Raw genomic sequence first — 13,833 nt, forward strand, 5'->3', positions numbered from 1 at the left:
ACGACTTTTGTGTAAGAAAAAAAGCAACGAAATATATTCACTCGAAATTTTTCTCTTTTGGAATTTACTTTTATGTACGAAATAAACAATTTTTTGGCCAGTAAAAAACATAATATACTTATATTTTCAAGGTAAAAAAATAAAAGTTCAACAAACGTAATTGAAATGTTTTTTTCTTCTTTGAAAGAATTGGCAAAAAAATCAAACTTTGTATTTTATTTTGAAAATTGTTTACGCTGAATGTAGATCGAGTATTTCGTAGTAAAACTGAACATCAATTCGCATATAAACATAACTGCGAATTACTCTGTTATCTAAAGAAAACACTTGATTTGTAATCCTCCGGCGACATACATATAACGTAAACCACTGTCGTATCATCTTCCACATAAAGCGAATTAATCTATTTCGTTGTTTAAGCTCCTTTACATATATTAACAAAGGCGCTGAAAAACGACTCTAATCATATTAAAACGATAACCCGGACTAGTGCAATTCTATTCGAAAGATTATTTTGTGCTATTATCTAGGACACACGTGAGAGAGAGAGAGAAAAAATTAATTTTGAGGTACCTTTTTCTATTTAAATGATTTCTGTAATCGAAAATAATATTTTTGAACGCAATTTTGCGTTAGAGTTTTTTTTGAATCGGATTTGAATAGAGCATAAAATTTATAAAATAATTTAGGCTGTTTATTTCAAAATAATTACCAGAGCATTCGGTATCGGTTACGTCATCAGTGACGGCAGTTCTTTGATATTTATGATATCGATCGACGTATTGAATCGTCATACAAAGAGACATGGTTACTACAATAATTAACATAACGAGAATAGCCACATGGACTGCTTCAACAGGCATCTCTCCGCTCATACTTTCAGCATACACGTGACTGATATTGGAAGTCATTGCAGCTGAAAAAAAGCCCAAGTGATTAGTTGAGTAGAAATATTTCAAGAAAGAAAAAATTCAAAACATGATAGGAAATGTGTTTACCTTTTTGTCTAAAATGACAAACGAAACCTCCTGTGCATTCTGCATTATTTAAATTATCTGAGATTGTGTACTCGAGCAATAGCACCGAACCGGAAGACATAACTGAGAAATTGGTCATGGTTACTGTATCTGTCGAAGTGAATTGTGCCAGTAAATTCGACGAGAGGAATTCTCCATCGTGGATTTTGAGTTTTTGAGTTGCACATGGGAAATGTACTCGATTCATGTATAACTGAACTGTGTGATCTGGATCCGCCTGTAAAACAATAACAAAGCATTGTTTAGCTAAAAATTTATTCAAGTGGCTTGAAAATTCTGCCTAAAGTTCTGATAGAAATTATTTAAATTGGTCAAGCAAAATCCGAATAACGAAAACGAAATCTCTTGGAAGAAAACAAATAATTCTACAGACGAGAAATTTAGTACTCAATAATTTCGTTTTTTTGCAATTCTCTCGTGAGCCTAAGTAGACCTCAAAAACATACCATTCAATATATCACTCGAATTTTCACGATTTTTCAAAATTTTGACCCTCTTTTTGGGGCACAGAGGGACATTGAAGGGTTGGACCCTGAAAATAAGTTCATATTCATTCGTACTCAGCGACCTCGAAAACATACCATTCAATATATCACTCGACTTTTGACGATATTTCAAAATTTTGACCCTTTTTTGGGGGCACAGAGGGGCTTTGAGGAGAAATTCTGATCTGCGTCGCGCTGACTTTTTAAAACTTGGAATGCAAATACGTGAGGAAAAAATTGCATTCAATTCTAAACATTTTGCTAGATGTTAAAAATTTGAAAAAATTTTTAATTTTTGAATTAATGTTTACCTTTACTTGTATATATGTATTGAAATAGACTTCTAGATACCAAGTCAGACTTACTACAAGAACTTGAAACAATGTTACTATTGCTGAGAATCCCAACAGGTAGACGGACAACCTTGAGAATCCAGACAGACGGGTTAGTGACCTTAAGACACCAGACAGGGAAACAAACGACTTTGAGAAGCCAGACAAATTGGTCAATGAACTTAAGAGAATAAATACAGACTAGACAGGCAACCACGAGAGACTGGAAATGGGTGTCAGTGACCCTAAGAGACCGAACAAGCAGCCATACGACTTCGAGAAACTATAAAAATGGGCCAATCAACTTCAGAAAACAGACAGACAGACAGACAGACAAACAACCTTGTGATGCCAAGAACAAAGGTCAATGACCTTGAGAGGCCACATAGGTTATGGAACGATACCGATACCGATTAATATTTTGGTATTTTCAATCTTTTTCTTGGAATTTTTTCTTTTTTTTTGGCTTTAGCTCTTGTAGTTTGGATTTTTTATTTTTGAAGAAATTCAGCTGGAATTTAGGGTTTTTTCATACTAAATTTTGCTGAAAAATCTTGCTTTTCTGCTAAAAAAAAATGTCACAAATTGCCAAAAACTTTCACTTCTTTGATAAAAATTGCTAAAAAATCCATTTTTGCCAAACATTATTACAAATTGTGGATTTTTGCAGACAATTTCAAAATGTACCATTTTTCTTCCACAAATTGGTTAAAAGTATCGATTTTTCACCAAAATTGTCAGAATGTTGCTTTCTTGTCAGAAAATGAAAAAAAATCATTCTTATACATTTCAAAAATTGCTGAAAAGACGTCATCTTGCCTTATTACCAAAATTACATTTTTTTTGGCTAACATTTTAAAAATTATAATTTTTTCCAGCTTTTTTTCAGCTTTTTAAAGAAAATGGTCTGGTTTTTTTGTGACTTGCTGAGTTATTGCCTGTATTAAAATGTTTTGTTAATGTTTCCTGACTTTCTTGATTACTTTTTAGTAACTTTTTTGAACTTCGGTGCTTACCAAAGTTGCTTTTTTTGCAAAAAAAAATTGAGTAGAAACCCTTCAATTATGTTAAATGACACATTTTTATAATTGAGAAGAATAATACACGGATACCAAAAAATATTGAATACCGTTTTCTTTTATCATTCTACAACCCTTCCAAACATAAAGGTCAATGACCTTGAGATGTCAAACAGCTCGGACGTGATACTTTGGGAAGCCTTATTGATGGGTCAATGACCTTAAGAGATCTGACTAACAGGTAGACAAACAACCTTGGTAGAATACACATGAAGGTCAGTGGCCTTGGGAATCCAGAAACACAGGTCAATGACCTTACTGTCTTAGACTGAAGAACATACGAGCTTAAGGAGCTAGACAGCGGGGTCAATGACCTCAAATGAACAGACACCCGGACAGACGTTGTTGGGAAGCCACGGAGACAACCATGAGAAGCTAGACATGTAGGTTAGTGACCTTAATATGATGAACTGACGGGTCAATGACCTTCAAAGGTTGAACAGGATGACAAACGACGACCTTGGGAATCCATATTGGCATCCAAACATTCATAAGAGACCAGACAAGTAGTTCAGTGACTGCAAGAGACCAGGAAGATAACCTTGGGAGGATAGAAAGGTAGGCCAGTGACCTTGAGAGTCCAGACACACGGGTCAATCAACTTAAGAGACCAGACTAACAATTGGACAGACGACTTTCGGAAGCCAGACAGACGTCCATGAGAAGCTAGACCGGTAGGTTAATGGTCTTAAGATGATAGATGATGGATCAATGACCTTCAAAGGTCAAACATGCAGACATACGATGACCTTGAGAATCCAGACAGACATCCAAACAAGTAACAACCATAAGAAGCCAGATGAGCAGGTCAATGGCCTTAAGAGATCAGACAGATAACCTTGGGAGGCTAGATAGGTAGGTCAGTGACCTTGAGAGTGCAAACACACCAGTCAATGATTTCAAGAGACTAGACAGACAGACGACTTTGGAAAGCCAAACAGACAAGTCAATAGCGACTGAAAACCTGGTTCATATGATCAGACCAAAGCAGACCTGATCAGGTTCTATTTTGGTTTTAATTATTCAATTTGCTTACTGTTTTTTTTTTTTCAATTTTTGAGAGAGATTTTGCTATTTTTTTGGGACGGGGAATTTTGTTAAAGATCATGATGGACACCCGTAGAAAAATGACTAGATCTGATCAAGTCAGAACAGATTGGATCTGGGTAATGTTCGGATCTGATCAATAAATCAGATCCAATTATTTTCCGTTTTGGGTATGTTATACACAAATGTATAAATCAAAAAAATAAAACTGTGTCCAGCAAAATTTTTAAAAAATGAAAAAAAATGTTATCAACATACTTGAATTTTCCACCAAGCTTTTTTCGAACAGTTTCTCATCGACGCTGCCAAAAACCTCTGAGGCATTGTCACATCCAAATGAATAATACAACCGCATCTGCACTTCTCTCCCACCACCTCTTGAATTTCAGGTTTCTCAGCCAACAGCTCAGGAGTCACTTGGACATCGTAAAGTTGACATTCCCAAGATGTAGCATTACCACACACTTCAGTTTCCACTGTATGACCCTTGAAAAAAAAAACAAAAACAAATCATGAATTAATTTACTGTTTCTTCCTCTAATCATAAGTGACCTTGACCTATTATTGCCAAAATTCTAAAAAAAAAAATAATAGAGGACCGACTTACTTCGCAATATTTAGCACCATATTTTGGAGACGGTGAATCGCAAAATCTGTATCTGTTACGAGTGCCTCCTTTACACGTACTCGAGCATTCACTCCATTCACTCCAGCTACCCCACTGGCCAGCTTCTGTAAATTTCATAAAAATATTTTCAAAAACTGAGCATCGAGTATAGGCATATTCGAGGCTAATAACTTGGAATTCGAAACTTAAAACAGACTCAAAAAAAAATACTATTCCAAACTTTATTTTATCAAAATACGTCCATATAACTTTAGTAAGTAATTTAAATTTAATAATTTATACGCTACGCCATAAACCACTATAGCACGGCGAGGTGGAATTCCATCCCGCCAATTTTGAGAATAAAAGGTCGACCAACGAGTACGTAGGTATTAGTAACTCGGTCATCGCCACCACCACCACAACGAGCGCAAAAAACCGCAACTTTGCAGCGAGTATCTTAACTATATGGCAATAAAGTATAAAGAAAAACAAACCAGAATACCAACCGGAGATGGGGTAGGTGGGTACGCAGTCCATTCGCACATCGGTAACAGCTCCGGTAATCGCTTGATTTACATATACGAAACAATATTCGACGTATTTTTCGCTGAACAATTCGCAATCGAAATGCAAACTATATTTTCCTTTTACTACTCGATGCTCGGTGATATAGTGCAGAGTGGTGGGAGGCAGCAGAGAGGCAACATCTGCTCTTAAACTACCGAATAATCTTATTTTATCATTTGGTAAAATACAATTCGGATATTGGAATAGAACCGCTACTCCTCCGTTGTGAGCGTCGCATTGGAAAATACTGCGAGTATGCACATTGAACACGAATTTTTCACTCCATTTTGTCTGTAAATTATATTATTGGGTTTAGATAGAGGTATATCTAAATTCACGTATGTGGATGGGAGTGTTGCTTATAGGTTGTATGATATTAGATTAGAGAGGTAAGTATGGAAGATGGCTGGCTGTAGAAGCGAATTCAGCGTTATTTGATTTTCAAAATCATGCAGCGAGCTAAAAACAAGCACTTATATTTGTGATGAATGATGATTTTAAAGCGTTAGGTATTATTGCGAAGCATCGTTTCGCACATTTACTTGCTCTTGAGAGTGCTTATTTTCAAAATCATGTTAAAGGCTCAAAAATGACGTGAAATCGTCTTCAATTTATTTTGCACGCCAAATTTTTTAAAATTTGGCGAGGATTTCTATTTATAGAAATTTTTTGTAGGCTCCAGGATTATCCAAGAGCACTCACTCGAGCAGTGTTCAATACTTGACTTGGCAGAGCAGATGTGAGGGAGTGAGAGGGTCAAAAATTGGGAACACATCGAATGTAAGATTTGCAGCTTACAAAATGATTGAATAGGTAGAAAATGGGCCAAAAACAGCAACACGCCGAATTTCAGTTTTCTAACTCAATTAGGGTAAATTTTGTCATAATTTTGAATCATAAAAATTATCTGGAGACTCCAGAACAGCCCAAAACAATTTAAAACTTCATCCAAATGACTGGAAAACGATAAGAGAGGTCAAAAGTGATGCACACATCAAATTTTAGTTTTCTAAGCTCAAATAAGTTAAATTTGGTAAAAATTGAAATTTCTAAAAAGTTGCCACAGACTCCAAAATTCTTCAAAACGAATTGAAAACACTTCTAAATTAGTGTAGAAGGAGGGAAGTGGTAAAAAACAGATTACAAGTCAAATTTTATCAATTTTTTTTATCTCGAGCAAACATAAAATTTTGTAGGTACCTCTACCTATCTAATAAAATGAACTTTTTTGAAGACTCCAGAATAGCTGAAAACGAATTGAAACCACTTCCAAATGTCTAGAAAAGAGAAAAGAGCGATTAAAACCAGCGCACATGTCAAATTTTGGAATTCCTGATTAAATAATATAAATTTTTTATACAAATTGTAAGTTCCAAAAAATCCTTGAAGTGTTCAGAACCATTCAAAACGAATGGAAATCATTTTCAAATGATTGAAGAAGGAAGAAGGAATCAAAACCAGAACACACACCAAATTTCAGCCTTCTAGCTCAATTATGTAAATATTTGTAAGATTTGTAGTTGGCAAATATTTTTGCTGGAGGCTCCAGAATTGTTTGAAATTAAAACAATAATATTGAAACCGTTTTCAAATGTTAGAAAAAGAGGGGAAGGGGAAAAACCAAAACATCTACCAAATCTCAGTTCTCCAGATCAATTGTGGGTGGAATTTTATAAGAATATAATTTTCAAAAATTTCTTGGCGACTCCAGAAGTTTTGAGAATGACTTGAAATCACTTTCAATTGATGAGAAGGAGTCTAAAATAGGGTACAGAACAAATTCAATTTAATTGGTCCAAATTAAAAAAATTTTGGAGAAATTTAAATTTCCAAAAAGTTGGTTGAAAACTCCAGAACAGCTCAAAACAAATCAAAACTTTTAAATGACTGGAATAGGAGAAAAGGACTCAATTAGGCAGAACATTCGCCAAATTTTTATTTTTTGATTAATCTGGTAAAATTTTTGTGAAAGTTTCATTTTCTAAAATTTTGCAGCAAGCTTCAAAATTTCTCGAAATGACTTGACACAACTTTCAATTGATGAGAAAGGGCTTCAAAAAGCAAGAATACATCGAATTTAGTTTTTTGGTTCGATTAAGATAAATTTTGTGAAAATTGAAATTTTCAAAAACTTGCTAAACATTTCAAAAGAGCTTGAAAACGGATCTAAACCGCTTTCAAATGATTGGAAAAAAATATAAGAGGTCAAAAACAGGACACACGCAAAATTTCAGTTTTTCAGATCAATCAGATAAAATTTTGTGAAAGTTGTAGTTTTCAAAATTTTTAAAAATAAGTTCAAAACGTTTTCAATTCATAGAGAAGGGTCCAACATAAGGGATTCACCAAATTTAGGTACTATTTAATTTGATTACAAACTATTTTTTTTTCGAAATCTTGCTGAACACTTCAGAACAGCTCAAAACGAATCAAAACCACTTTCAAATTGGTGGAAAGGGGAAGAAGGGGATAAAAACAAGGCACAATGGCACATGCAAGAGTTCAGTTTTTCAGATCAATCAGTTGAAATTTTGTAGAAGTTTCATTTTTCAAAATTTTTCTGAAGGCTTTAGAACTTTCCAAAATTACTTGAAACTACTTCCAATCATACTTTTAAAAGATTGGAATAGAGAAGAAGAGCTCAAAAACAGAACACACGTCAAATTTTTATTTTTTGGTCAATTGGGTGAAATTTTTGTAAAATTTTTATTTTTTGAAACTTTGCTTGAATCTTCAAAATTTTCCAAAATGACTTATATCACTTTCAATTGCTGAGAGAGGGGTCCAAAATGTAAGATACCTACACCTTTAATTTTTTAGCTCGATTTTGAAAAATTTTGTAAAAATTGGAATTTTTGAAAACTCTTAATCAGATAAAATTTTGTGAAGTTTTATTTTTCAAAACTTTTCCGGGGGTTTCAATTTTCAAAAATGAGTCGAAACCACTTTCAAGGGATAGGCAAGGCTCCAAAATGATGGACACGCCAAATTTAGTTTTTTAATTCGATTAGGTAGGAAAAATTTTGTGAAAACTGTTTTCAAGGACTTGTTGAACACTTTAGAACAGCTCAAAACGAACCAAAACCACTTTCAAATGATTGGATAGGGGGAGAAGGAGACAAAAACAGGACACCTGAGTTGAAATTTTACAGAAGTTTCATTTTTCAAAACATTTCTGAAAGCTTCAGAACTTTCCAAAATTGCTTGAAACCACTTTCAATTGATGGTGATGAGTCTAAAAATGGGGCACATATCAAATTTTAGTTCAAAAGCTCAACTCGATTACAATTTGTGAGCCTCTCTCCAAAAATTCACAGGGAGTTTAAAAACTGCTCTAAATGACAGGCAAGGGACAATCTAAATTCCAAAATTTAAATTTCCATTTTTTCACCTTCACACAAAATTAAATTTTCTGAAAATTCTTCCAATTTGAAAACCAGATTTGAATACTTAAGTACCTGAAATGTTGAAAAATTTGTGCAAAAAAGCATCAAAATCCACATAGTCTGATAAAATTTTCACAAAATCGAGAAACGTGTTCTAAAAATTGTAAGAAAGATGAAACTTAAACTTGAATTAGAATGGAAATAAACTCAAAATTGAACCACGTTTCCTTCGACTTCTTTTAAATCCCAACTCGATGTTGAACTTGAACCCATCGAAAATGAAAAAAAAACACGTGAAGTTGCTAGAAAACCATTCAAGTTTGGCAAAAAAAAAAAAAAAACTGTCTAAGATGAAGAAAAACTTCGTCAATTTCGAAATTTTCAATAAATTTGTTCTTAATCACAAAATTAAATTACATATATCAAAATCGGAATACCTGCTTCTAAAATTTCACAAAAATGTCTCAAAAATGAGACTATCGTTTTAAAATCACAAGAAAATCTTACTCAAAATTATTTTCTCGAATAACACTTTAGTTCACCTGAAATTAAGGAAATTCTTCTAAAATCGTACTCGAGTCTTTCCAAACTTGAATATGAAAAGGCTGTATTAGAAATGGAGGAAAATTTTTCAAAATTTTAAGAAAGCAAATTCAAAAACATCAAAAAATCCAACTATCAAAATCACATGAAAAAATTGTAAAACAAAAAAGTAGATTCAGGAATTTGATTTTTTTTAGCCTTTTAACAACCCATCAAATCAATAAAATTTTTAAATTGTGCAAAATGCCCATTTTATGAAACTAGTTTTCCTCTCCCTCTCCAAATTTTCGAAAATTGTGAAAACTTTTTAAAAATTTCTCTTTCTTTTGCTACCAGTTCCATAAGTTTCTGCAAGGGACACGCAACTCGACGTAAAAATTCATACAATAAGTAAGTAAAGCGAGCACACAATCAAGAAAAGGGAAAAAGCAAGCAACATCTTCCCCTCAATTCTCCCAAACTTACTTTCAGCAAGCCTTCGACTGGAATAGTAGCAACGACAGATCCGGTAGCATGCATGCCACTAGTCAGATACAAGGTGTAATATCCCGCTTGGCCAAATAATTGACATCTTAAACTTATATCTCTCAGCCTCGGATATCCTCTGATTTGCTCCGAGTATAAAATCTGCGAAGAAGACACATCAAGGGAAAAAAAGAAAATCGTCAACGAGCTGCTTAAAAAGTTGCAAGATGAAACGTCTTATCGGAAACATAGCACTACGTAACAACTTCAAGTGTTATTATTGTATAAAAGCGAAACGTATATAGTTGCTGTTCGTGTCACTATGTCACGTTCCAAGCAAAATAACAACCTTACATTTTTATATTCGAGAGTACGTAATGAGTTTTGACATCACGTTTCATTTGTTAACACTCGAAAAACACGGTAGTCGTTAGCGTTAGTAAAGTTTTTAAGGCGCTAGAAGCTGCTTTATCCGAAATATAAAGTCAAAAAACCTTGCTCGAATTACCCAACTCGGGCTTCGATTTCATGTTGAAAAATTTTTCTACACAGGGCGCGAGAAAAATAATATAATAAAATTCGAGCGAGGAGAGAAAAAAAAATACATCTTCGCGTCTTTCACACGACACATTATTTACACCGCTTGAAATTTATGCCATCGTTCCAAAATACCCTAAATAATTCTCGGGTATAAATCTCGGCGACGGATTTATACTATTTCGCTTGTCCGACACGTTTGCCAAATACGACATGGGTATCAACGAGTTTTCCTTAGGTTTGATATTTTATTAGCGTGACGTTTCTGGTGTGAAGAAAAAAAAAATATGTGAAAAGAAGGAAAAGAAAACGCAAAGTTATGAAAATCTGATTCGATACCATAAAGGGTGATTATTTTTACCTGCGACAGATGCGAGACGTTATCCAATTTACATTCGGAAGGAGAATGACCGCAATAAATTAAACTAATCCAGGTCTCCGGTACCAAAGATCCGATGGCAGGTTCGCAATACGATGCTTGAAACATGACCGAGGCGGTTACATTAATATCCGGGTAAGTCTCGATTTCTTGCGGTTCGATACTCAAGCTAACCATGGGCCATCTTACGTCTAGTTGCATTATGAAATCCTGAAAAAAAAAAACATTCAGAAAAATTAGAATCAAGGTAATCAATTAACTATCAGGTAATTTTTTGTGGCATTTGAGAGTAATTTGAGAAGTGATTAGAATAGAAAGGAGGAAAAAGTGGCCAGTGTAAAAAAGTCCTTTTTGTGCAGTTCTGATTTTCTGGATTTTTGAAAACGTATCAAGAGAAAATTGGATCATGAATTTTGGAATTTTCGAAAAAAAAGACCACACGGCTTATAAAATAGGTTAAAAATTTGGAAAAAATGAAAATGTTTTTTGAACGTTTCTGAAAAATTTTGAGCTCTTAATTGGGTCATGATTTTCAAGAATTTTAAAAAAGGGTCATGAAAGTTGATTATAAAACGGATCAAAATTGGGACACAGATTCAAATTTTTCGACAACCGTGTTTTTTAAGTGTTTCAGAAGTACTTTTTGAAGCAAATTTTAGGGATTTTTTTTTTGAATAAGTTTCTTACAAACTTTCAAAATGGTCTAAAGTCTTGTGAGAATTTCCAAAATATCACAATGAAAATATTATTAAACCCCTTCTAAAGAATTTTGAGCCCAAAATTGTGTCATGGATTTTCAATTTTTTGAAGATGTGTAAAGAAACTAATAGAAACGAATTTCATAGACTATCGTTTTTGAAAAACATTTTAGTACCTACAAAATTGAGCCAAAATTTTTGAAATTTCTGAAAAGGTGTCATGAAACAGTAAAAGTTAGCTAAAATTTCTCTAGAATTTCAAATATGAAACTGAAAATATTTTTTGAGCACTTCTGAAGAATTTTGAAACCAAAATTCAAAATTGTGTCATGATTTTTGAGATTTTTGAGAAAGTGTCGTCCGACTTCCAACTGAGTGGAAATTCTAGGATAATTTCAAATACTTCAGTCATATTCTCATCACATTTGAAAAATTTTTAGCACAAAATTGGTTCATAATTGTTGGGATTTTTGAAAAAATTCCACGAAACTTATCAAATGGATCAAAAATTTAAAAGTAAATAAAGCATTTAGATGCATAAAAATGTTTTTTTGAGAATTATTTCTGAAACATAACACTAGGCAACAATTTTTGACCTTTTTTTTGTGTTCGGGTTGAAAATGAGCTTAATCGATAGTTTAGACCCTAAAACAAAAAACAGAGTGGGGATTTTCAATTTGAGTTGTTTTTGTAGTCAGGAGAGATGATCAAAGTTGCAAAAATGGCCGTTTTTGCCCTATTTCACGAGTTTGTGGAGACATCAGTATTATGTTTCAAAAAAAAACCAAGGTCATATTCGGATTCTACGCACTTTTTTAAGTAAACAATTTCACCGGATTTTTGATTTTCGAAGTTTCAAGCACATACGGAAGATTTTTGTTTGTAACATATTTTAAAACTCGGAGCGCGCGACGCTGGCGTTACTCCACCACGTAATCGTGGCTCGGAACCGTGTTCGCGCGGGCGAGGCTCTCGCTCCAAGTTTTAAAATATATTACAGACAAAAATCTTCCGTATGCGCTTGAAACTTCGAAAATCAAAAATCCGGTGAAATTGTTTACTTAAAAAAGTGCGTAGAATCCGAATATGACCTTGTTTTTTTTTGAAACATAATACTGATGTCTCCACAAACTCTTGAAATAGGGCAAAAACGGCCATTTTTGCAACTTTGATCATCTCTCCTGACTACAAAAACAACTCAAATTGAAAATCCCCATTCTGTTTTTTGTTTTAGGGTCTAAACTATCGATTAAGCCCATTTTCAACCCGAACACAAATATGCCGTTGCCTAGTGTAATTCAAGCTCAAAATTATGGTCATGGTTTTTGAGATTTTTAAAAAAGTATGATGAATTGGCAAATTGAAATGGTTTGAAATTTCAATATAAATTGAAGCTCTTCGACAAAAATGTTTTCTGAGCATTTCTGAAGAATATTGAGCTCAAAATTAGATTATTATTGCTGAATTTTTCGGAGAAATGTCATACAACTTCTCAAAATTATTTGTAGGAGAACTTCAATTAAAATGAAATGTTTTTTGTGAAGGTACTTCTGAAGAATTTTGAGCCCAAAATCGTGTCATGATTTTTGTGATTTTGAAACAGGGGCATATGACTTGATGGGTCAATATTTTTAGATGAATTTGAACATTCCGGCCAAAATGTATTTTTTGATCATTTCTAAAGAATTTCATGCTCAAAATTGACTCATCATTTTATGAAATTTTTGAAAAAAAATGTCATGTGACTTAATGGGTTAACATATTGAAATAAATTCAAACATTTTGACCAAAAATATGTTTTTGAGCATTTTTGAAGAATTATAAGCTTAATCCATCATCTTTAAAATTTCATGCCACTGTTGAGACGATTTTTTTTCAGCTTCTGAGGATCTTTGAGCTCAAAATTGTGTCATGATTCTTGTGATTTTTGAAACAGGGGCATATGACTTGATGGGTTAAAATGAAATTTTTAGATGAATTCGAATATTCCGACCAAAATTTGTTTTTTTTAGCATTTTTCTGAAGAATTTCATGCTTAAAATTGATTTTTCATTTCATGAAATTTTTTTTAAAAATGTCATTTGACTTAATGGGTTGAAATTTTCAGATAAATTCAAACATTTCGACCAGAAATGTGTTTTCGAGCATATTTGAAGAATTATAAGCTTGATCCATCATCTTTAAAATTTCATGCCACTGTTAAGACAATTTTTTTTAGCTTTTGAGGAACTTTGAGCTCAAAATTGTGTCATGATTTTTGAAACAGGGGCATATGACTTGATGGGTTAAATAAATTTTTTAGATGAATTCGAATATTCCGGCCAAAATTTGTTTTTTTTTTGAACATTTTTCTTTTCCTGCTCAAAATTGATTTCTCATTTTATGAAATTTTAGAAAAAAAGTCATGTGGCTTAATGGGTTAAAATTTTAAGATAAATTCAAACATTTCAACCAAAAATGTATTTTTGAGCATATTTGAAGAATTATAAGCCCTTAATCCTTCATCTTTAAATTTCATGTCACTGTTAAGATGATTTTTTTTAGCTTCTGAGGAACTTTGAGCTCAAAATTGTGTCATAATTTTCAGTAAGTATTTCGAAAAAATTGTCATGTGACCTATCAAAATGAGTTAAAATTTCAAAATGAATCCAAATGTTTCAACGAAAAC

The 13,833-nt window shown here is 33.1% G+C and overlaps 1 protein-coding gene across 1 annotated transcript in view; it reads right to left on the minus strand.

Moving 5' to 3' along the window:
• gogo (golden goal) overlaps nt 1-13,833 on the minus strand; it is a 235,284-nt gene that overhangs the window by 10,372 nt on the left and 211,079 nt on the right. Inside the window, exons 6-12 of the mRNA XM_065365706.1 lie at nt 10,450-10,677; nt 9,552-9,713; nt 5,097-5,448; nt 4,588-4,712; nt 4,239-4,466; nt 999-1,254; nt 713-916 (exon numbers count right to left, since the gene is read on the minus strand). Of these exons, the coding sequence (XP_065221778.1) occupies nt 713-916; nt 999-1,254; nt 4,239-4,466; nt 4,588-4,712; nt 5,097-5,448; nt 9,552-9,713; nt 10,450-10,677 (1,555 nt within the window). The remainder of the gene's footprint in view (nt 1-712; nt 917-998; nt 1,255-4,238; nt 4,467-4,587; nt 4,713-5,096; nt 5,449-9,551; nt 9,714-10,449; nt 10,678-13,833) is intronic.

The sequence above is a fragment of the Planococcus citri genome, chromosome 5 (assembly GCF_950023065.1).
Source record: "Planococcus citri chromosome 5, ihPlaCitr1.1, whole genome shotgun sequence".
NCBI classification, from domain to species: Eukaryota; Metazoa; Arthropoda; class Insecta; order Hemiptera; family Pseudococcidae; genus Planococcus; species Planococcus citri.